General features: G+C 40.5%; 1 protein-coding gene and 1 pseudogene across 6 annotated transcripts in view; both read right to left on the bottom strand.

The window, feature by feature from the left end:
- Positions 1–14,583: 14,583 nt before the first annotated feature.
- Positions 14,584–25,752, bottom strand: part of ARHGEF3 (Rho guanine nucleotide exchange factor 3) — a 307,479-nt gene continuing 296,310 nt past the window's right edge. For all 5 annotated transcript variants that reach the window (XM_082344797.1, XM_082344798.1, XM_082344796.1 and 2 more), the window contains 3 exons: positions 23,916–24,086; positions 18,788–18,974; positions 14,584–16,790 (listed from right to left, as the gene is read on the bottom strand). In XM_082344797.1, the coding sequence (XP_082200923.1) occupies positions 16,438–16,790; positions 18,788–18,974; positions 23,916–24,086 (711 nt within the window). In that variant the 3' untranslated portion in view covers positions 14,584–16,437. The remainder of the gene's footprint in view (positions 16,791–18,787; positions 18,975–23,915; positions 24,087–25,752) is intronic.
- On the bottom strand, positions 18,982–23,900 carry LOC309606949 (CCAAT/enhancer-binding protein gamma pseudogene; annotated as a pseudogene). The gene has a single exon. The product of its transcript is annotated as a CCAAT/enhancer-binding protein gamma pseudogene (transcript).

The following is a 25,752-nucleotide window of genomic DNA, read 5'->3' as shown; positions in this document are numbered from 1 at the left end:
CAAATATTTTCTCCCATTATGAGGGTTGTCTTTTCGTCTTCTTTGTAGTTTCCTTTGCTGTGCAAAAGCTTTTAAGTTTCATTAGGTCCCATTTGTTTATGTTTATTTTTATTTTATTTTGTTTTTATTTTTATCTTCCACCTAGTAGGTGGATCAACAAAGATCTTGCTGTGATTTATGTCAAAGAGTGTTCTTCCTATGTTTTCCTCTAAGAGTTTTATAGTGTCCAGTCTTACATTTAGGTCTCTAATCCATTTTGAGTTTATTATTATGTGTTAGGGAGTGTTCTAATTTCATTCTTTTACATGTAGCTGTCTAGTTTTCCCAGCACCACTTATTGAAGAGACTGTCTTTTCTCCATTGTATATCCTTGCCCCCTTTTTCAAAGATTAGTTGACCATAGGTGCATGGGTTTATCTCTGGGCTTTCTATCCTGTTCCATTGATCTATATTTCTGTTTTTGTGCCAGTACCATACTGTCTTGATTACTGTAGCTTTGTAGTATAGTCTGAAGTCAGGGAGCCTAATTCCTCCAGCTCCATTTTTCTTTCTCAAGATTGCTTTGGCTATTTGGGGTCTTTTGTGTTTCCATGCAGATTGTGAAATTTTTTGTTCTAGTTCTGTGAAAAATGCCATTGGTAGTTTGATAGGGATTGCATTGAATCTGTAGATTGCTTTGGGTAGTATAGTCATTTTCACAATGTTGATTCTTCCAATCCAAGAACATGGTATATCTCTCCATCTATTTGTATCATCTTTAATTTCTTTCATCAGTGTCTTATAGTTTTCTGCATACAGGTCTTTTGTCTCCCTAGGTAGGTTTATTCCTAGGTATTTTATTCTTTTTTGTTGCAGTGGTAAATGGGAGTGTTTTCTTAATTTCACTTTCAGATTTTTCATCATTGGTGTATAGGTATGCAAGAGATTTCTGTGCATTAATTTGGTATCCTGCTACTTTACCAAATTCACTGATTAGCTCTAGTAGTTTTCTGTAAGCATCTCTAGGATTCTCTATGTATAGTATTATGTCATCTGCAAACAGTGACAGCTTTACTTCTTCTTTTCCGATTTGGATTCCTTTTATTTCTTTTTCTTCTCTGATTGCTGTGGCTAAAACTTCCAAAACTATGTTGAATAATAGTGGTGAGAGTGGGCAACCTTGTCTTCTTCCTGATCTTAGTGGAAATGGTTTCAGTTTTTCACCATTGAGGATGATGTTGGCTGTGGGTTTGTCATATATGGCCTTTATTATGTTGAGGTAAGTTCCCTCTATGCCTACTTTCTGGAGGGTTTTTATCATAAATGGGTGTTGAATTTTGTCAAAAGCTTTCTCTGCATCTATTGAGATGATCATATGGTTTTTCTCCTTCAATTTGTTAATATGGTGTATTGCATTGATTGATTTGCGTATATTGAAGAGTCCTTGCATTCCTGGGATAAACCCCACTTGATCATGGTGTATGATCCTTTTAATGTGTTGTTGGATTCTTTTTGCCAGTATTTTGTTGAGGATTATTGCATCTATTTTCATCAGTGATATTGGCCTGTAGTTTTCTTTCTTTGTGACATATTTGTCTGGTTTTGCCATCAGGGTGATGGTGGCCTCATAGGATGAGTTTGGGAGTGTTCCTTCCTCTGCAATTTTTTGGAAGAGTTTGAGAAGGATGGGTGTTAGCTCTTCTCTAAATGTTTGATAGAATTCACCTGTGAAGCCATCTGGTCCTGGACTTTTGTTTGTTGGAAGATTTTTTTTTTTTTTTTAATTTATTTATGGCTGTGTTGGGTCTTCATTTCTGTGCGAGGGCTTTCTCTAGTTGTGGCAAGTGGGGGCCACTCTTCATCGCGGTGCGCAGGCCTCCCATTATCGTGGCCTCTCCTGTTGCGGAGCACAGGCTCCAGACGCGCAGGCTCAGTAATTGTGGCTCACGGGCCTAGTTGCTCCGTGGCATGTGGGATCTACCCAGACCAGGGCTCGAACCCGTGTCCCCTGCATTGGCAGGCAGACTGTCAACCACTGCGCCACCAGGGAAGCCCTGTTGGAAGATTTTTAATCACAGTTTCAATTTCATTACTTGTGATTGGTCTGTTCATATTTTCTATTTATTCCTGGTTCAGTCTTGGAAGATTATACCTTTCTAAGAATTTGTCCATTTCTTCCAGGTTGTCCATTTTATTGGCATAGAGTTGCTTGTAGTAGTCTCTTAGGATGCTTTGTATTTATGTGGTGTCTGTTGTAACTTCTCCTTTTTCATTTCTAATTTTATTGATTTGAGTCCTCTCCCTCTTTTTCTTGATGAGTCTGGCTAATGGTTTATCAATTTTGTTTATCTTCTCAAAGAACCAGCTTTTAGTTTTATTGATCTTTGCTATTATTTTCTTTGTTTCCATTTCATTTATTTCTGTTCTGATCTTTATGATTTCTTTCCTTCTGCTAACTTTGGGTTTTGTTTGTTCTTCTTTCTCTAATTCCTTTAGGTGTAAGGTTAGATTGTTTATTTGAGATTCTTCTTGTTTCTTGAGGTAGGCTTGTAGAGCTATAAACTTCCCTCTTAGAACTGCTTTTGCTGCATCCCATAGGTTTTGGGTCGTCGTGTTTTCATTGTCATTTGTCTCTAGGTATTTTTTTATTTCCTCTTTGATTTCTTCAGTGATCTCTTGGTTATTTAGCAACGTATTGTATGGCCTCCATGTGTTTGTGTTTTTTACGTTTTTTTCCCTGTAATTTATTTCTAATCTCATAGCATTGTGGTCAGAAAAGATGCTTGATATTTCAACTTTCTTAAATTTACTGAGGCTTGATTTGTGACCCAAGATGTGATCTATCCTGGAGAATGTTTTGTGTGCACTTGAGAAGAAAGTGTAATCTGCTGTTTTTGGATGGAATGTCCTATAAATATCAATTAAATCTATCTGGTCTATTGTGTCATTTAAAGCTTGTGTTTCCTTATTAATTTTCTGTTTGGATGATCTGTCCATTGGTGTAAGTGAGGTGTTGAAGTCCCCCACTATTATTGTGTTACTGTCGATTTCCTCTTTTATAGCTGTTAGCAGTTGCCTTATGTATTGAGGTGCTCCTATGTTAGGTGCATATATAATTGTTATATCTTCTTCTTGGATTGATCCCTTGATCATTATGTAGTGTCCTTCCTTGTCTCTCGTAACATTCTTTAAAGTCTATTTTATCTGAGATGAGTATTGCTACTCCAGCTTTCTTTTGATTTCCATTTGCATGTCATATCTTTTTCCATCTCCACAGTTTCAGTCTGTATGTGTCCCTAGGTCTGAAGTGGGTCTCTTATAGACAGCATATATATGGGTCTTGTTTTTGTATCCATTCAGCAAGCCTGTGTCTTTTGGTTGGAGCATTTAATCCATTCACATTTAAGGTAATTATCTATATGTATGTTCCTATTACCATTTTCTTAATTGTTTTGGGTTTGTTTTTGTAGGTTCTTTTCTTCTCTTGTGTTTCCCACTTAGAGAAGTTCCTTTAGCATTTGTTGTAGAGCTGGTTTGGTGGTGCTGAATTCTCTTAGCTTTTGCTTGTCTCTAAAGCTTTTGATTTCTCCATCGAATCTGAATAAGATCCTTGCTGGGTAGAGTAATCTTGGTTGTAGGTTCTTCCCTTTCATCATTTTAAGTATATCATGCCACTCTTTTCTGGCTCATAGAGTTTCTGCTGAGAAATTAGCTGCTAACCTTATGGGAGTTCCCTTGTATGTTATTTGTCGTTTTTCCCTTGCTTTCAATAATTTTTGTCTTTAATTTTTGCCAATTTGATTACTACGTGTCTCAGCGTGTTTCTCCTTGGGTTTATACTGTATGGGACTCTCTGCGCTTCCTGGACTTGGGTGGCTATTTCCTATCCCATGTTAGGGAAGTTTTCGACTATAATCTCTTCAAATATTTTCTTGGGTCCTTCCTCTCTCTCTTCTCCTTCTGGGACCCCTATAATGTGAATGTTGTTGAGTTTAATGTTGTCCCAGAGGTCTCTTAGGCTGTCTTCATTTCTTTTCATTCTTTTTTCTTTATTCTGTTCCGCAGCAGTGAATTCCACCATGCTGTCTTCCAGGTCACTTATGCATTCTTCTGCCTCAGTTATGCTGCTATTGATTCCTTCTAGTGTAGTTTTCATTTCAGTTATTGTACTGCTCATCTCTGTTTGTTTGTTCTTTAATTCTTCTAGATCTTTGTTAAACATTTCTTGCATCTTCTTGATCTTTGCCTCCATTCTTTTTCCGAGGTCCTGCATCATCTTTACTATCATTATTCTGAATTCTTTTTCTGGAAGGTTGCCTATCTCCACTTCACTTAGTTGTTTTTCTGGGGTTTTATCTTGTTCCTTCATGTGGTACATAGCCCTCTGCCTTTTCATCTTGTCTTTCTGTGAATGTGGTTTTTGTTCCACAGGCTGCAGGATTGTAGTTCTTCTTACTTCTGCTGTCTGCCTTCTGCTGGATGAGGCTATCTAAGAGGCTTGTGCAAGTTTCCTGATGGGAGGGCCTGGCGGTGGGTAGTGCTGGCTGTTGCTTTGTTGGGCAGAGCTCAGTAAAACTTTAATCCACTTGTCTGCTGATGGGTGGGGCTGGGTTCCCTCCCTTTTGGTTGTTTGGCCTGAGGCATCCCAACACTGGAGCCTACCTGGGCTCTTTGGTGGGGCTAATGGCGGACTCTGGGAGGGCTCACGCCACGGAGTACTTCCCAGAACTTCTGCTGTCAGTGTCCTTGTCCTCACAGTGAGACACAGCCACCCCCCGCCTGTTCAGGAGACCCTCCAATACTAGCAGGTAGGTCTGGTTCAGTATCCCATGGGGTCACTGCTCCTTCCCCTGGGTCCTGATGCGCACACTACTTTGTGTGTGCCCTCCAAGAGTGGAGTCTGTGTTTCCCCCAGTCCTGTCGAAGTCCTGCAATCAAATCCCGCTAGCCTTCAAAGTCTGATTCTCTAGGAATTCATCCTCCCATTGCCGGACCCCCAGGTTGGGAAGCCTGACCTGGGGCTCAGTGAAGAACCTTCACTCCAGTGGGTGGACTTCTGTGGTATAAGTGTTCTCCAGTTTGTGAGTCACCCACCCAGCAGTTACGGAATTTGATTTTATTGTGATTGTGCCCCTCCTACAGCCTCATTGTGGCTTCTACTTTGTCTTTGGATGTGGGGTATCTTTTTTGGTGAGTTCCAGTGTCTTCCTGTCGATTATTGTTCAGCAGTTAGTTGTGATTCTAGTGTTCTCACAAGAGGGAGTGAGAGCACGTCCTTCTACTCTGCCATCTTGAACCGATCTCCTCTCCATTCCTTTAGAGACTCCAATTACTTGCATATCATGGCACTTAATGTTGTCCAATGGGTCACCTATGCTCCTCTCACTTTTCAAAATTCTCTTTTCTCTGTGTTTTATTTTGAATAGTTTATATTGCTAGGTCTTGTTCACTAATCTTTTCTTCTGAACTGTCTAATCTGATGTTAATCCCACACAGAGTATCTTTCATCTCACACATGGTAGTTTTCATTTTTAGATTTGGGCCCTTTTTTCTGTATCTTTCATTTCTCCACTTAACATTATAATATACAGTTATAATAACTTTTCTTTTCTTTTCTTTTCTTTTGGCTGCACCAGGCGCCTTGAGGGATCACAGTTCCCCAACCAGGGATTGAACCTGTGCTCTTGGCAGTGAAAGCAGAGAGTCTTAACCACTAGACTGCCAGGGAATTCCCAACAGTTATAATACCTTTTAATGCCCTTGTCTGCTAATTCTAACATTTGTGTCTGTTCTGGGTTGGTTTCAATTGTTCTTGTATTTTTCTCCTCTTCATGAGTTTTATTGTCCTGCTTCTTTGCATGCATTGTAGTCTTTGACTGGATGTTAGGCACTGTGAATTTTACCCTGTTAGGTGCTGGATTTTTTTTTTTTTTTTTTTAAAGAAATTCACGTTCTTTTATTTATTTATTTATGACTGTGTTGAGTCTTCGTTTCTGTGTGAGGGCTTTCTCTAGTTGCGGCAAGTGGGGACCACTCTTCATCGCGGTGCGCGGGCCTCTCACCATCGCGGCCTCTCTTGTTGCGGAGCACAGGCTCCAGACGCGCAGGCTCAGTAATTGTGGCTCACGGGCCCAGTTGCTCCGTGGCATGTGGGATCTTCCCAGACCAGGGCTCGAACCCGTGTCCCCTGCATTGGCAGGCAGATTCTCAACCACTGCGCCACCAGGGAAGCCCTGGATATTTTTTGATCCTTTTTGGTCTTTAAGACTTGTTAGGTGGGGGCTTCCCTGGTGGCACAGTGGTTAACAATCCGTCTGCCAATGCAGGGGACACGGGTTTGAGCCCTGGTCCAGGAAGATGCCACATGCCGTGGAGCAACTAAGCCCGTGAGCCACAACTACTGAGCCTGCGTGCCACAACTACTGAAGCCCATGAGCCTAGAGTCCATGCTCCGCAACAAGAGAAGCCACTGCAATGAGAAGCCCGCGCACCGCAATGAAGAGGAGCCCCCACTCGCCGCAACTAGAGAAAGCCCACGCACAGCAACGAAGACCCAATGCAGCCAAAAATAAATAAACAAAATAAATGAAAAAAAAAAAAGATTTGTTAGGTGGAACCAAAGTAGTGTTTATGCTCAGGCTAATTATTCCCCACAACTTTTCAGGCCCTTCTGAGTACTTTATCCAAATGTGATATTCTACTAGTGTGGTTTGTGGGAACAGGAACTATTCCAGCACTGTGTGAGCTCCTTCTAATCCTTTTGGATAGTTCTCCCCGCCCTCGGGTAGTTTCTCACGTGTGCACTGATCAGTATTCAGCTGAGTACCTTGGACAGGTGGCGGGGGGGCGGGATCCTCTCTGCAGGTCTACAAGGTTTGCTCTCCATGCAGTGCTCTCCTCTGTCCTCTAAACTGTAGCTGCCTTGTTCTTCCTCAACTCTCAGCCACATCTCTTCCACTCAGGGACTTCACTGGACTAGGCTGCATTTCCCCTCCCTGCCCTGCTGCCTGACAACCCTCTCAAGGCTGTAAGCTGGAGCAAACACAGGGCTCAGTCATTTATTCTCTTCTCTCAGGGTCACTGTCCTTCATTGCCTGATGTCCAGTGTGTCCAAAACCATAGTTTCACATATGTTGTCTTTCCTTTTATTTTTTGGTTGTCTCAGGTGGAAGGGTAAATCCAGTCCTTCTTACTCCATCATGACTAGTTTTTTGTTTGTTTGTTTGTTTCTTTTTTGATTTTTAGGGCAATGATTTTGTCATAAATTTATTTATTTTATTTATTTAATTTTTGGCTGCGTTGGGTATTTGTTGCTGCACACGGGCTTTCTTTAGTTGTGGAGGGCAGGGGCTACTCTTTGTTGTGGTGTGTGGGCTTCTCATTGTGGTGGCTTCTCTTGTTGCAGAGCATGGACTCTAGGAGCCCAGGTTTCAGTAGTTGCAGCACGCAGGCTCAGTAGTTGCGGCACATGGGCCCTAGAGTGCGAAGGCTTCAGTAGTTGCGGTGTGTGCACTCAGTAGTTGTGGCATGTGGGCTCAGTAGTTGTGGCACGTGGGCTCTAGGGCGCATGGGCTTCAGTAGTTGTGGCGCATGGGCTCAGAAGTTGTGGCTCGTGGGCTCTAGAGTGCAGGCTCAGTAGTTGTAGTGTACGGGCTTAGTTGCTCTGCGGCATGCGGGATCTTCCCAGACCAGGGATCGAACCTGTGTCCCCTGCATTGGCAGGCAGATTCTTAACCACTGCGCCACCAGGGAAGTCCCCATGTTGCATTAGGTGCCCTTCTGTTGTGTGGATCCACACATCCATCTGGTGTTGCATTCTTTCTATCAAAAGAAGTCCTTTAACAGTTTTTGCAGTATAGATCTGCTGGTAATGAACTTGTTGATTTCTGTTTCAGGCTCTTTTATGCCTGGAAAAGTCTTTATTTTGCCTTTCTTTTGAAAGATATTTTCATGTCTCTTCTCAGAAAATTATCTCTCACAACAAGAAACAGAAACAGGAAATCCATCTTTCATAATTCCAAAAGATCTTTGTATCCTTGAACCACAACATAGGAAAATAGAAAGCAGGTGGTAGAATGATCCCTGTGACAATGATGCTGAGAGCACATGTGTATAATGTTTATCACGTCAGGTACCGGTATCTATCAGAGGCCCAGCAGGCTCAGCAGCATATTCAAATTACGTTAATTCAAAGAAGCTTTAAAAAGGGACTTTATACAAAGTTGTGGGTAGGGTGTAGAGGCAAGGCAATATCCTGGGGCTAGTGACAGTGGGGCTGTTACCATCCTAGGATGGAAGGGTTACTGGAACTCAGAGAGAACTCCTTGAGAGGAACTGTGACTTCATGTCAAGAGAGGTAGCCAGCCCAAGGCAATTCTTTGAGGAGAGAGCCAGGAGAATAAATACTCCAACCTCACTCTTTTCCCTCTCTCTGATATCATGCAAGGACTCCTCGTTGGTCAAATAAAACCAGAAGCTACAAGCAAGAGTTCATTGATGAAGTACATACATACCACAGGCACATAAAACGATGGATCAGGACAGAGAGGCAATTTGGAGAGGTAAGCGAAAATATACAATCCCATAAGTTACTATTATCCCCAGATAAATGAACAATGCAAGAAGAAAAATGCAACAAAACTATGATACCCTGAGTTTAGCAAAGATAATGCCTTCACTAAATAAGAACAGGAAATGGATAACTAATGAGAACCTGCTGTATAAAAAAATAAATAAAATAAAATTCAAAAAAAAAAAAAGAACAGGGATGCTCTAAGAAAAGGAACAATGATAGAAAAAGTTTAGCAATAAAAACCCTTTCCCCCAATTAATAGAAGGGTTAGAAGATAAAGGTGAAGAAATTTCCATGAGAGAGAACAAACTATTAGGAAATAAAAAGTAGGAATAAATAGATAAGAATATATGAAAACCAATCCAGGAGGGAAGACACAAAATCCAGGAGGTTCAACATCACTCTCTCTGAAGTTCCTGAAAGAGAAAACAGAAAATTGTGGAAAGGAATATACCAATGAAAAAATACAAGAAAATATTCCAGATTCTCTGGATTGAGAAGCCCTCTCCACCCTACCCCCCAAATATGCAGAAAATGAGTGAAAAAGATCCCAGCCAAGGCCATACTTTCAAGAAATTTCATAACCCCATGTGCAAATTTAAAAGTGATTATTAAATAGCAAAAATGAAAACTGCTAGCTCTTAATAGTTTTCAAAGTGATTTCACATACAACATCATACCTTTTAAATGGCCTGAGGGTTTACAGTATCCCCATTTCATAGACATGGGATGAACAGAACATCAAGGATGACATGTTTCAAAATTCTACAGATGAGATAACACAGTTCATTAATATTTAGGTGTGTTTGTGTGTGAACATGTATGTGTAAGTGGACAAGTTATTTAGAATGCATGTCCAGTTTCCTGAACTAGATGATCAGCTCTCAAAGATACAGAGTGCCATTTCTAATTCCTTGCTAATCCTCCAGGTCAACTGATGAACTGCTTCCTCTGGGTAGATCTATGTAGCTGACTGAAGTGCAAACCAACCTGGAGGAAGGAAGTAAGATGCAGTGAGCAGTGACTGTTTTGCCAACTTGTTTGCATAAATATCCTCTAGGTACATTGAATACAGTCGACTTTTCTCACTGTGTGTTCACGTGGGCAAGGCTTTAAATCTTAATGATCTTCAGACTCTGGTGAGTTTGGGGTTGAGTTATCCTATTCAAATTCCCAATACTGTAATTCCAGAATTCTGTCAATAAACGACATAGCATGAAATAAATGAATCAACCACAGCAATGAGAGATGATGATCAGTGGCTTTTTCCACATGCCGATGGGAGCCAGGTGAGAGAAAATGTCCAAGTGAAATTGTGTGGTCAGATGCTCTCTTTGTTAAATCTCCAAGGAATCCTCAGGCTTCTAGAGAATTAGTTAAAGGTGGACATGGACAGAATGTAAATGGAAAGTTGAACAGCTTGTTCACCAACACGGTGGGTTGCAGTTTCCTGGAACCACAGGGACTTCGTTAAAACAGGACTGTAGCATTCTCAGCTGCTGTAGACCGTGCTAGGAATGGAAAGGAAAGCAGTTGATGGTGGTGACCACTACCCAGAAGCCGAAACCACACTCTAATTTTGCACAAAATTGCTAGGTCTGGCTCTTTTCTTTGCTTATGACTTTCATTTAGACTGCGAGGATTACCTTTAGTTGTGTGTCAAATAACATCTTGAAAATAGACTCAAGAAAACCATTTAGCCCTCAGTCATTTGTACTAACCCACAAAATGTCAGTACAAATATCTTCTAATAGACTAGTAGAGACACTCTCTAGTAACAAAGTCAATACAATCAAGGGAATAAAAAGTGGACAGAATATCCAAAGTAGAACTGGAGAAGGACAAGGAGGATAAAAAGGAGGGAGGAGTAAGAAAATGAGAAGGAGTGAGTTTTCATTTGGGAAAAATTTTGGACTTACTTTTATTTATGTGAATATCTTGACTAATCTGAAAATTAACAGCATGTTAAACAAAATGGTGACAACTTATTATAAAGATAAGATTAACTACCAGCCTTACTGGGCCAACATGTTACTGAGAATTGGCTACCAACTACTTAAAACTGTAGAGCCTTTTCATCTAAAACTATTCTTTGGGGGAATAAAACTAGCCATTTTAATTAAAAAAAAAAAAAAGTGGACTGAAATTCCAGGAAGAATTTCAAAGTGAAATTTGCCTTCTATTATTTGGCTCCTAGGTCATCAACAGTCACCTATACTAACAGTGAGATTCAACATTTCTTTTCTATAACAATTATGACATCCCTTGACACACAGTACAGATTCAAGATATAGTTATTAAAAATGAATAAATGAATAAGTGAGTAGAGTCAAAGCAATCTTGAGAAAGAAAAACAGAGCTGAAGGAATCAGCCGCCCTGACTTCAGACTATACTACAAAGCTACAGTCATCAAAACAGTATGGTACTGGCACAAAATCAGAAATATAGATCAATGGAACAGGATAGAAAGCCCAGAAATAAACTCACACACCTATGGTCAATAGATCTTCGACAAAGGAGGCAAAACTAGACAATGGAGAAAAGACAGTCTCTTCAATAAGTGGTGCTGGGAAAACTGGACAGCTACATGTAAGAAAAATTAAATTAGAACACTCTTTAACACCATACACAAAAATAAACTCAAAATGGATTAAAGACCTAAATGTAAGACTGGACACTATAAAACTCTTAGAGGAAAACATAGGCAGAACACTCTTTGATATAAATCGCAGCAATATCTTTTTCAATCTGTCTCCTAGAGTAATGGAAATAAAAACAAAAATAAACAAATGGGACCTAATTAAACTCAAAAGCTTTTGCACAGTAAAGGAAAACATAAACACAACAAAAAGACAACCTACAGAATGGGAGAAAATATTTGCAAATGATGCGACTGACAAGAGATTAATCTCCAAAATTTACAAACAGCTTATGCAGCTCAATATCAAAAAAACAAACAACTCAATCAAAATACGGGCAGAAGACCTAAATAGACATTTCTCCAAAGAAGACATACAGATGGCCAACAGGCACATGAAAAGATGCTCCACATCACTAATTATTAGAGAAATCCAAATCAAAACTACAATGAGGTATCACCTTACACCACTCAGAATGGCTATCATCAAAAAATCTACAAACAGTAAGTGCTGGAGAGGGTGTGGAGAAAAGTGAACCCTCCTACACTGTTGGTGGGAATGTAAATTGGTACAGCCTCTATGGAGAACAGTATTAGTTCCTAAAGAAACTAAAAATAGAACTACCATACGATCCAGCAATCCCACTCCTGGGCATATATCTGGAGGAAAACACGGCTCGCAAGGATACATGCATCCCAACGTTCATTACAGTGCTATTTACAATAGCCAAGACATGGAAGCAACCTAAATGTCCATTGACAGACAAATGGATAAAGAAGATGTGGTACATATATATAAAATGGAATATTACTCAGCCATTAAAAAGAATGAAATAATGCCATTTGCAGCAACATGGATGGACCTAGAGATTATCATACTAAGTGAAGTAAGTCAGACAAAGACAAATATCATATGATATGCAGAATCTTAAAAAAAATGATACAAATGAATTTGTCTACAAAACAGAAGCAAACTCACAGACTTAGAGAACGAACTTATGGTTACCAGGGGGGAAGAGGTGGGGGGAGGGACAGATTGGGAGTTTGGTATTGACATATACACACTGCTATATTTAAAATAGATAACCAACAAGCACCTACTGTATAGCACAGGGAACTCCATTCAATATTCTGTAATAACCTAAGTGGGAAAAGACTTTGAAAAAGAATAGATACATGTATATGTATAACCAAGTCACTTTGCTGTATACTGGAAACTAATACAACATTGTTAATCAACTGTAGTCCAATATAAAATTAGAAATTAAAAAAAAAAGAAAAAAGAAAAAAAAGTGAATAGAGAATCCTTGAAAAAACAGATCTTAGAAATATGAGTTCTGCAAGAGCTTTGATAGATCAAATCGTAGCATTTATATCAACCCATACCCTATCTTTTTTTTTTTTTTAAACATCTTTATTGAAGTATATTGCCTTACAATGGTGTGTTAGCTTCTGCTTTATAACAAAGTGAATCAGTTATACATATACAATATGTTCCCATTTCTCTTTCCTCTTGCATCTCCCTCCCTCCCACCCTCCCCATCCCACCCCTCTAGGTGGTCACAAAGCACCGAGCTGATCTCCCTGTGCTATGCAGCTGCTTCCCACTAGCTATCTATTTTACATTTGGTAGTGTATATATGTCCATAACACTCTCTTACCCTGTCACATCTCACCCCACCCCCTCCCCATATCCTCAAGTCTATTCTCTAGTAGGTCTGTGTCTTTATTTCCGTCTTGCCACTAGGTTCTTCATGGCCTTTTTTTTTTTTTCCTTAGATTCCATATATATGTGTTAGCATACTGTATTTGTTTTTCTCTTTCTGACTTACTTCACTCTGTATGACAGACTCTAACTCCATCCACCTCATTACAAATACCTCCATTTCATTTCTTTTTATGGCTGAGTAATATTCCATTGTATATATGTGCCACATCTTCTTTATCCATTCATCTGTCGATGGACATTTAGGTTGCTTCCATGTCCTGGCTATTGTAAATAGAGCTGCAATGAATATTGTGGTACATGACACTTTTTGACCTATGGTTTTCTCAGGGTATATGCCCAGTAGTGGGATTGCTGGGTCGTATGGTAGTTCTATTTGTAGTTTTTTAAGGAACCTCCATACTGTTCTCCATAGTGGCTGTATCAATTTACATTCCCACCAACAGTGCAAGAGTGTTCCCTTTCCTCCACACCCTCTCCAGCATTTATTGTTTCTAGATTTTTTGATGATGGCCATTCTGACCGGTGTGAGATGATATCTCATTGTAGTTTTGATTTGCATTTCTCTAATGATTAATGATGTTGAGCATTCTTTCATGTGTCTGTAGGCCATCTGTATATCTTCTTTGAAGAAATGTCTATTTAGGTCTTCTGCCCATTTTTGGATTGGGTTGTTCGTTGTTTTGTTATTGAGCTGCATGAGCTGCTTGTAAATCTTGGAGATTAATCCTTTGTCAGTTGCTTCATTTGCAAATATTTTCTCCCATTCTGATGGTTGTCTTTTGGTCTTGTTTATGGTTTCCTTTGCTGTGCAAAAGCTTTTAAGTTTCATTACGTCCCATTTGTTTATTTGTGTTCTTATTTCCATTTCTCTGGGAGCTGGGTCAAAAAGAATCTTGCTGTGATGTATGTCATAGAGTGTTCTGCCTATGTTTTCCTCTAAGAGTTTGATAGTGTCTGCCCTTACACTTAGGTCTTTAATCCATTTTGAGTTTATTTTGGTGCATGGTGTCAGGGAGTGTTCTAATTTCATACTTTTACATGTATCTGTCCAATTTTCCCAGCACCACTTATTGAAGAGGCTGTCTTTTCTCCACTGTATATGCTTGCCTCCTTTATCAAAGATAAGGTGACCATATGTGTGTGGGTTTATCTCTGGGCTTTCTATCCTGTTCCATTGATCTATATTTCTGTTTTTGTGCCAGTACCAAACTGTCTCGATTACTGAAGCTTTGTAATATAGTCTGAAGTCAGGGAGCCTGATTCCCCCAGCTCCATTTTTCGTTCTCAAGATTGCTTTGGCTATTCGGGGTCTTTTGTGTTTCCATACAAATTGTGAAATTTTTTGTTCTAGTTCTGTGAAAAATGCCAGTGGTAGTTTGATAGGGATTGCATTGAATCTGTAGATTGCTTTGGGTAGTAGAGTCATTTTCACAATGTTGATTCTTCCAATCCAGGAACATGGTATATCTCTCCATCTATTTGTATCATCTTTAATTTCTTTCATCAGTGTCTTATAATTTTCTGCGTACAGGTCTTTTGTCTCCTTAGGCCATACCCTATCTTAATGTGTGTATTCGGGTACAAGCAAAAATTTCGGAAAGAACCTCCCAGTAAGATCACTGAAATTTGATGTTTGTAGGGCAAATACTATATACAAAGAAGACGACATTTTAACGTAATTTATTTGAAATGCTTCCAGAGAAGTTTAAGGCCATTATACAAAAACATTCATTTCATGAAAACATTCATTGACTTTCTTCCCATAGGCCAGCCCTTGACAGACCTCTTTTCTCAACACGCTGGCCAAAGTGGCCGATGGCTCCTGCAAAGAATGATTCATTCTTTTCCCCACCATCAAACAACTTTTCTCGGCTTTTCTCTGCTTCTGTCTGCAGCAGATTCATTCAGTCGCTAAATCAATAACAACTTGAGTTGTTTTAAATAAACTTGTAATAGAAAAAAAGATTCACTGTGTTTAAAATCTATAAATACAGAAATATGTTTTACAGGGTAAAATGGACAACTTTTTTTTTGAAAAATAAGTACTATAGCTTGTTTTTATATTGATAAATCTTGTCACACAGCTTCTCTGAATGCACATGATAGGCGTACATAATAAAATGACAACATAGTATTTACTGCTTTCCTTTGTGTAAACTTGAAAGACACAGATTTAAAAAAAAAAAGAAAAGAAAACTTTTTTTGGCAATAATTTAGAATCATTACTACTAGTGCTGGTGTGGGTACAATTTTGCACAAGTCATCTTTAATATTTACACTCGCAGGGAGATTTTCTGTGTATTAACTTTTTTTAAAGGTCTGCGACTCACCCCGCATTGTAAATCAAGGCTGGCAAAGAGGTTTATTAGTTTGGATAACTGATCCTAATTAATGATAGAGTTAATTAAGTCGGCCTCTGGAGAATGTAATTATGATTCTGATCCAGCACAGAGCCAGAGATGGCAAATGATGACCCAAAAGTGGGGCAGGGAAACCCAAGGCTCTGGTCTTTCCCAGAGGACACTGGACCTTACTTTTCTCTTTTAATGCTTCCCACATAAGATCACAATGGAGCACTTCTTCCAAATTCTTCTTCTCACATGTTTCTGTAAACAGAGTCACTGACTGAGCCGCAGTCCCTTTTCCTCCTCTCTTCATTCATGCTCTAAAACACGAGTAGGGCTAAGCTGATGAAACAAAGCGAAGATGGGTCTTCTTGCTATCCTGCCAGGTTTTCCCAGGCCCTTTGAGTTCTATTCTGCTATTTTAGGCTAGAAATGGCTCTTTAAGGCCAGCCAGCATCTATGGCAGCGACCTCCTGATGCAATGCACATTTCAGTTCAAGATTCAGAGCTGACAGCGGTTTTTGCGCTGATCCTTTTAAGGTCAGACTCTTATTTCATGTCCTAATAGATTATTGCATCATATCTGTACTGGATGAAATTGCAAGGTCAAGACAGTGCTTCTTCCTTTGCAAAATTAAACCCTCAGAATCCCCAGGGATGTTTTCATGCTTTTTGGTTGGATGACATTGAACCAATTTAACTCGAAACATTGATCTTTCCCGTTTCTCCTTCAAATGCCATCACGATACACAAGTAACTTCCTCATGCCCTGTTTTCCAGGCCCTTTAAATTTCATGCCTTCAGCTACCCTGTCGAAGAGCTAGAAAAGCACTAGAGAAACATGGAAGGACCCTTTAATCTACATGAAACAGTAGTTTAGAGATTGTTTTCTTTCTGTTTTTTAAAATCCAGCAGGACAAGTGAAAGTAACTTGTTCAAGTACTTCTCCATCCATCCAGACACTTGTGAAATACAATACAGGGTAGCAGTTGCCACAGATTCCAGCTGACACAGATTGGCAGTTACAGTACTAGGGACAAAAAAGTACAGACGGGACTGGGTCAACACAGTCACAAAAGTATTAAAAAGTGCTTCTCCAAACCGTTCCATGTGTGGAATGCAAATACTGTACAGGTAAGACACAGGGCTACTTCCAAGAAGTACACGCTTCTGTCAGACGTTGCTTTCAACATGCCTGCTATTCCCACAGGAAGAGTCTGTCTGTTCCATGCGCTCACAGTCAAGGCTGACCTCACTTGTGTCCATGCTACAATCCGATTCACTGTCCGATTGGTCCATCTGCTCAAGTTTTGTTTCTCCCTGTGGCTCCCTGCTCCCGGTGGTGGGATCTAGGAACGGTCCCTCGGAGTCAAGGACCCCAGCCTGCCCTGCAGCACACAGAACTGTTTCTTTGGCTTGACGAATACAGTTGAGCCACTGCTGTTTGTTGAAGGTGTCATTGGCTTGTAATGAGTGGGTCTGACTTTGGGATCCATTTTTGAAACTTACTCTGAAGAAGTTTTTAACTAGAAATGAAAAACACATGAAAAAAAGGTCAATGGACAGGTATTTCCTCAGGCCAAAGATAACACATGTGATGACACTAACCACCAGTACCCATGGCAGAGATCACTAATTGATTACTAAACGTGCCCTGCTGATCCAGGACATGGCTCAGCTCCACCCTGAAGCCTCCATCGATCAACAGGTTTTGACACAGGTCTGGCACTCAGTTGCTCTCAGAAGCTAGCAAATCAGTACGGAACAACTATGTCTTGTGTTTCAGGGGATCCCAGGGTACTGGGTACCAAACCTGGCTGCATATCAGAATCTCCCAAGAGCATGTTAAAAATACAGATCTCGGGGTCCTACCCTTAGAGATTCAGATTCAGTGGGTCTGAGGTGGGCCTGGGAATCTGTAATTTCAACAACTGCCCCAAGCTAGAGCTTTTTCAAGTTTAAGAAGCTCTTTGTAACATCAAACAGGCCCAAGACCCTCCACATGACAGTACTTGTATATTTAGTATCTGATGATTGAGAAGATATGTAAAGACTCTTATAAGTTTGGTTTCATTTTAAAATGAAATGACATTTTAATAATAACTGCAATGGGAGCTCTGTGCATTTATTTTTTTAAAATTTTTATTTATTTATATTCTTTTGGCTGTGCCACGTGGCTTATGGGATCCTAATTCTCCGACCAGATATTGAACCCAGGCCCTCGGCAGTGAAAGTGTGGAGTCCTAACCACTGGACCGCCGGGGAATTCCTGGAGCTATGTGCATTTAAAAAATGGTAGTGCACAATATGGGAGACATTTGATTTAGTTTAATAACAACATTAACTGTCATTTAATGGGCCCCGTGTGCCACATGCATGTGGTTCACAGAAGTGTCTGCGCTCAGTCAGTCCCCGTGCACGATCCCTGTAGCCAACATATTGGCTTCAGATAAATTCAGGCTCCAGTCTTTGCTATGGCGCAAATGCCTTAACTCCCCTACGTCTCAGTTTCTTTATTTGTAAAATGGGGAAAACAAAGAGAATCTACCTTAGATGGTTATTATGAGGAATAAATACAATAAGACATGTAAGTGCTTATACAATGCCTGGCACATAGTCAGTACTTGAGAAATATAAGTTCTACTACTGCTACTAGTACTACCACTAGGGCAGAGGGACTGGTGAGTAGGTAAGAGGCAGTATATATGAATTACTTTGACAATATGATGCCAATGTTAACCTAAGAGGCTCAAATGTTACTTGCTCAAAGAAGGCCTCCCTGACCATTTCATCTTAAACATACCTCCTATTGCTATCCCTTTCTATTCCCTTACTGGGTTTTAGTTTTCTTAAGGTACCTGGATTATTTATTTGTTTCTCAAATAACCTCTACCTCCTCCATCACAATGTAAGTTCCACAGGGCTTCCAAGGAATTGAATTGTTTGTTTCCCCAGTGTGTATCAGTGCCTGGCACAGTTCTTGACACATAGAAGGCACTAGATAGACGCTGCTATCTAAGCTTCTTTCGGTTAATTCCCTTGTTTATTAAGTCTCAAGCTAGAGAAGCCCATTAGAGTAATTACAGATAAACCCTCAACCCAGTTGATCATAGTTATGTCTCTTTAGAGACAAGTCTGCCAGCTTAACTACAAAAACCCACCGTTATACAACTGTAATCACATAGGGACCTTCTGGTCTTAAGAATGCTTTTATCCAGTGGATGGAGTCAGAGTAAGGGAGCTTAAGCGGCACCAGTTATACGTAGACAAGTCAACTTGTAGTGTCTTACTTAATCCTTATAACAATCCTATGAAGTAGGTATGCATGCATCCCCACTTTGCAGATGGGAAACTAAGGCTCACAGAGGTTGAGTAAGGTTACACAACCAGTAAGTGATGAAAGAAAACTGGAATGCAGTTTGACTTCAAGGCCATAGCTCTTCTCTTTTCACCAGGCAGCCATTCCCTCCAAACCACTACGACCAAAGACGTTCAACAGGTCAAAACGGACAGCCATCCATACTTCTCTCATTGTTGCTGAATGCCCCACGCAGGGAGCCGCCCAGCCTCACTTCTCCGTCCTGCAGGTCTTCCAGCAGGAGGTCCTTCACGGGGATGGGCTGCCGGTACAACTGGTAGCAGAGCTGCTCGTTGTGGGTGACAGCCCGAGTGATCACAAGTACTTCTTGGAACAGGAAAACGTGTAGTTTCTGGAAGAAAAGAATCCACAGGATTCCCCTAAGCAATAATCTAATGAGTAGTTGATAAGTGGACCTCTGTGGATAAGAGGTCCCTAGGTACCAGGTTCACACTGGCCTATGAACTTCTAGGCTCAAATCTACCTCTGGGAGAACAGCAGTTGGGGGTTGCACACATTTCCAGATGCATCCATTGCCTTTCCTATGGGAGCGCCTCTCTAGGGCCCCACTGAAGAAGGCCTTTCTGCCTACAGACACCTGCAGCCAGGTCTGCCAGCTGCAGTGGCGTTCTTCACACTGCAATCCACAACCTGTGCAGACACACACAGCCTTATAGGAACATTTAAAAAAAAAAGAGAGAGAGAGAAACCCCATAGAATGAAGAGGGTAATGAAGGAAAAAAAGTTAGTGCTCTCAGGGCTTTGGTTTATTGTATCCAATACAATTCTAAGAGATCACAATGAATAACAGTCCATAAAGGATGAGACTGGTATATCAGAGACTAATATTAACGTTTGCTTCTCAAACCCATAAAACACTTGTTCCTTCAACCACTGAGCTGATTATCAGCTTCATCCAGGCATCCCAGCTCGGAACACTGCCCATTCCCGAGGAAACCAGAGCATGCTGCTGTAGCCACAAAGACAGACAATCAAACAAGTTGTCCTTCTCGGTTAAGTTCATAAGAACCTCAGTTCTCTGAAGAGGTTGTACTTAAAAGGCTGATGATTGATGTGTGTGTTGTTGGCAAAAAAAGAATCTCAAAAATAAAGGCTTGTCTCAAACCACATTATAAAAGCAATTTTGCTGAGTGGAGCTGGGGTAAGTTGGCTCCATTCAACTCTAAGTGCCAGACTCTTCCTGCAGCTTGGAAATGCTTAGGAGGTGAAGTGAGACGATCCGTGACTTTGCAGCTAGATTCTGGTTTTCCAGTGGCAATATTTGGGAACGTCAGCCTTAGGGTCTCAAAGAGGAGACCAGAAGAGTAGGGCTGAAAACTCACATTAGAATCTTGATTTGGGGTCGGGGAAGCATATTCAGCATTATCAGATAGTTTTAGATTTGGAAGAAAAGATACTTGTGGATCATCTACCCACACCCTGCCACAGACAGATGGATGGATGGACAGACACACACACACATACACACACACCAAAAACTGCAGAAACTGAAGCTTAACTAAATGTTGGCTTGTGGACACACAAATGATGACGGTTCTGTATTGGTGTATGTTTGTGGTGGGGGCAGGTTTGAAGACCGAAAAACAGAGTAAAGCACAGAATAACCAAGATAAGGGCTTTTTTTTGGTATGGGTGGTGGGGATGGCAGAAGAGAATATTAAGAGTTTTCTTTTGGGGTGAGGGGAGGGGAGGGGTTAGTCACTGTTTTATATACTAAAAATAATCAGAGATTTTTACACTGTTTCTACTTCTACCACTCTTTTTGTTTTTCTTTGGAAAGTCAGGATTTATTAAGAACATCAAGCTCCAGGGCATTTTTTTTTTTTTTTACCATATACCTTTAAAAATGTTTTTTATCCCCACAAAGATCCTTATCATTTAAAACCAGATATTCAAATTATATGGCTAACATTTTTAGCTAATCAACTCTTCAGTGCTGATCCTAGAAAACAACCTTCAATGGATCTTTGAATAACGGAGATGCAGCCCCTGATACGAGTAGTGTAGGTAGTCACACCTTTAACGTTTAAGCCACAAGTTGTGACGTTTGAAAGGAGTGAGGTCTACTGTCCTGCATTATCCGAATTTGTCATATTTTCAGTGCTACTGGGTTGCACGTTATCTGCGAGGTTGTGGGCATGCCCAAGAAATAAATCAGTACACTTAATTCCTTAGTCAGCAATTTAATTTTTGCTTCCAACAGTTCATTCTCTTCCTTGAGTTGATTCACTCTCTGCCGCGTATCCTGCGCTTTCTGCTTGCTTTTCAACCGGCTCTTTTTCACCGCCATGTTGTTCCTCTTTCTGCGCTGACGACAGTCGTCACTGTTGCGATCCATGGGCAAACTCTTTTTGCTCTGCTTTCTTGGAGGCACAGCTTTGCCTCCGCCCCCAGGGCCGGTGGGCACCAGCTCAGGAACCTGCTGTAAGCCGCTGGCATGAGCCTGAGTATGGATGACACTTACTCCGTTCACGCCCGGGGTACTATTCTGCTGTGATACCTTGCTTATTTGGGCACGCTCCCTTGTCAACACAGAACAAGTAGACATGAGGACAAGGTGATCAATGGTTTGATCTGCCAAGAAATCTTCACATGTACCTGCGCCTCCAGCCCGCCCCTCCCCAAGTGGCCTCCACTCCCAGCGGCCCTGCACGGCGCGGCCTGACCCGACCCAGGCCTCGCGGTCCGCCAGTCCTACTTCTACCACTCTTCTAGCCAAGGTAGGCACTTTGAACTCAGATTGTCTGGGCAACTTTAAAAAATATCCCTTATTTGTGAATGTTCACTGAGAATTCCTCTTCTTAGTCACAGCTCCTTCCTGCCCTCAAACTGTTGAGACTTTTTTCCTGACTCAGGACTTTATTCATAATGACTTTTACAATTCTACTGGGAACAAACAAACAAACAAAAACAAATCCCCTCACCCCAACTAAAATCTTTGTTCTCAAAAATCTATCTGCCTGAAACATGAACTAGATAGAGTTCATCCTTAATGCCCTGGGCACATCCAGCAAGAGGGTCTCAGTCCCTGAGTGATGGACAGAAAGAGAACAGGCCCTCGTTCTGTGGGGTGATGCATCTTCCTATTTCCCACAGGGCTTCTGAGAAAGAATGTTCAAGGAGCCAGAGCATCAGCCATTAGAAGTCCACCAGTGCTTTCCAGATATCAGCAAAAAGCAGAATGCAGCTGTCTGGCAATCAGTAACTTCCTAGTCAAACAGAAACACTTCTTCAAGCAGCGGCCTGTGACAGGTCTCATAACCTTTGTTGCAACACCAGCTGGTTAGATCTACAGCAGCACTGATAATGGGTGCTGTGACATGTCCTCAGTGATTTCAAATAACATTTCCAAGCCTGCTCATAAATGCCACTTTACAGTCCAGGTCAGAAGAGCGTCCCCTGAACCATCAAAGCTTTATTAAGAGTTTTCAATCTAGTTTTGGCTTTCATTCTACGGGTTGGCTAGATACTGAAGATGAAACACAAAAGAAGTGGAGACTGTCTTTCTCAATGCTGAAATTTAAATATATATTATACATAATAAAATTTATATATTACATAAAATACATGTTATATATTATATATAATTTTTATATATATTATATATTAGCATTAATTTCTACTGCTATATATGAAAATAGCCTGGTGAGTTGAATTTTTTTAAAATAAATTTATTTATTATTTTTTATTTTAGGCTGCATTTGGTCTTCGTAGCTGTGCGCGGGCTTTCTCTAGTTGCGGCGAGTGGGGGCTACTCTTTGTTGCAGTGCACGGGCTTCTCATTGCGGTGGCTTCTCTTGTTGCAGAGCACGGGCTCTAGGCACGCGGGCTTTAGTAGTTGTGGCACGTGGGCTCAGTAGTTGTGGCTCGTGGGCTCTAGAGCGCAGGCTCAGTAGTTGTGGTGCATGGGCTTAGTTGCTCCATGGCATGTGGGATCTTCCTGGACCAGGGCTCCAACCCATGTCCCCTGCATTGGCAGGCGGATTCTTAATCACTGCGCCACCAGGGAAGACCCTGAGTTGAATGAATTTTGAACTCTCATGTAATTCAAATCCATTTTTCCTTCATGTAAGCATTTATTCACTCACTCATTCACTCATGCATTCACCTAACATTATTGAGTGCCTTAGTATGTGCCAGGTCCCAAGATAGGTGCTAGGGATTGACAAGGCACAGTCTCCACCCTAAAAGAGTGTGGTAAAATGGAAGATATTGACAGATAGATGGAGAATTACAACCCACTGTAGTAAGCCCTCCAGGGAAGATGTGTACAAGTTGCTATGATAGGAGAAGAGAAACAATTTCAGTCCCTGCTGAGGAATAAAAGCCAGGAAATGGAATATCTACAGGTCAGAGCTAGATATACAGCTGATGGGAGGGTAGATTATTATTAAAAAAACCCAAAAAACTGGTCTCAAAATGTCAGTCTGTGGATAGGTACAAATTCATGAGAAGGAAGAATTTCTCATAAAGCTAAATGAATTCAATTAAAGAGCTATCTGTTTTTCTGAGATCGTATATTTTTAACATCTTGTTAAAATCACCCATTACTTTCTGATATCAAAGTGGGAGGAGATGGTAACTGTTTTTTTAAAATTTATTTATTTTATTTATTTATTTTTGGCTGTGTTGGGTCTTCATTGCTGTGTGTGGGCTTTTCTCTAGTTGCGGTGAGCAGGGGCTGCTCTTTGTTGTGGTGTGCAGGCTTCTCATTGCGGTGGCTTCTCTTGTGGAGCACAGGCTCCAGGCGCACGGCCTTCAGTAGTTGTGGCACGCGGGCTCTAGAGCGCAGGCTCAGTAGTTGTGGCTCACGGGCTTAGTTGCTCCACGGCATGTGGGATCTTCCCGGACCAGGGCTCGAACCCGTGTCCCCTGCATTGGCAGGTGGATTCTTAACCACTGCACCACCAGGGAAGCTGTGTATTTGTTTCCAAAGGTCATGACCAAACAAAAGAAAAAGCTGGCAACTCTATGTTGGTTTCCAAAAGTTTTCTGAATATGTACTGGTCATGAAATTTAAGATATATATATATATATATATATATATATATATATATATATATATATATATATATATATAAAATAAATAAAATATAAAAATATATTTAAAAACTATATGATCCCATGATATAAAAGACACTGGGAAAGCAACTTTTGTCTAAAAAATGCGACCCTGGTTAGGGAAGGCATAGTAACAGGAGGCTCAGTATCAAGTGGATTAAGCATTTGGGGAGGCCCAGGATGAGATTACTGAAGGAGAGTAACTACTCACCACGCCCCGGTTGTTCTTCAGTTCGCCATGACAACACAGCACCCTTGAGCTGTCAATCAGGGAGTCTTTCTGGCCTTCTTCCAAGTAAAGAAGTCGCTCTTTATAATAACGGCATTCAGATTCTCCAGTCTTGGTGTTGATTTCTGCCACGATTCCCTGAATGATGTTTATCTGTGAAAACAAAAAAAAGGATGGGGAAAGTCAGCAAACCATTCACACCAACAAGGCCCAGGTACTCAGGCCTAGAAAGTCACTAAGATACACTTGGATCTAATTCTGAGATCATGTTATCTAAGTTGCTGCTTTGGGAAAAGGGAAAAATAAATAAATGTTTTTAATATACTGTATCTATCCATCTGTACACCATCTATACATGTACACATATAACTACATACAACATATTCATTTGTACACACACACATATTTGTATTATATATAAAACTAATGTTGATGCATAATTTTATATGAGTGAAAGAGATATGAGGTATTGATTTCAATGTGCAGGACTTATAATTACTAAGCTCTATATTGCACATTTCTTAAAACATGCTCACAATGTTGAAAATGTAGGCATTCAAAAAATGTGGCCAAGGAGAGGAAAAGTAGAATGTAATAGTCTAGAAAAGGGATTGGATTGTCCTTAGGGATTTGAAACCCAGTTTCAAGGTCTCTCTACATGCACTTAATCTAACCTACAAACAATATTTGCAAATTGGGTGTGAATAGATGGTTTGGATATCTTTTTAGTGACAAAACATAAATGATTTATGAAAGACAGGGAACTAGGAATGGAAACAAAGGACACTAGGAGTAAGAACGGGGACAATTTGTCTATATACACTCAGGCCCATACCTACAGCACACGTGAGTAAATCAGGGGTAGAGGGATTTCAAAGTAATGGTGGATGCATTATTGTTTTTGTTTTTTTGCTTCTTTTGGCCAGGCCGCTCGGCTTGTGGGATCTTAGTTCCCTCACCAGGGACTGAACCCAGGTCCTCTGAAAGTGCGGAGTCCTAACCACTGGACCACTAGGGAATTCCCTGCATTACTGTTAAATTCAAAATGAAGCAAAACACAACAAGAGCACAACACTGAGACATGTTCAGTAAGCATTTATTCCAATGTAGTGTTGTTCTATAACATGGACAATACATCTAAAAGTTAGAAAATTCTAGAAAACAAAGGAGCAAGAAATTAGTTGAGTAAAAACTCAGTGACACCAATCCAAGGCAAAGTAATGACTTCTTCACCAGAGTCCTCTGTCCCCTAATAGTGAAAAGACCAACAGTCCCTTCTTTCTTGTGCTGGTATTAACGGAAAAGAATGTAACAGATGAGAAGTGTCAGTAAGGCCTCTTCTTGGTCACATTTACTTAATGGAAAAACAAACCAGTCTCTGAAAAGCAAGGTTTTAAAAGAGGCTTTTACTCAGTGAAAAGCTACCAGACCTTGTGTTCAAGTGGTAGTGAGTTCTAAGATTGTTAAATGATTATTTTTCACTTGCCTTCTGCCCAAAGCAACTGGATAAAAACTTCTACCCAGTTACAACCTTGGCATTTCCATGCAAGTTTGATAGAAGATCTTACAGCTTTGAGCTGAAGCCTGGTGACTGCATGCTATGGACAGAGGCATAATCTCTGCACCTTTGTAGCTACTAAGAGTTTCAAAGATCATTTATTTACTCTTTTCTCTATTTCCTGAATTTGGATGGTAGCACTACTTTGATAATTTAAAAAAAACATTATTTTTAAAAATACAGGCTCTTTATGTCATAAAAGAATTTTTTTGGTCTTTGATGTCAACCTAATGTTTAATGTAAGTCCTGTGAAATTAATCT

Source organism: Balaenoptera borealis (assembly GCF_965194805.1).
Source record: "Balaenoptera borealis genome assembly, chromosome: 12".
Classification (NCBI taxonomy): domain Eukaryota; kingdom Metazoa; phylum Chordata; class Mammalia; order Artiodactyla; family Balaenopteridae; genus Balaenoptera; species Balaenoptera borealis.
This window is presented reverse-complemented; position numbering and strand designations above follow the sequence as displayed.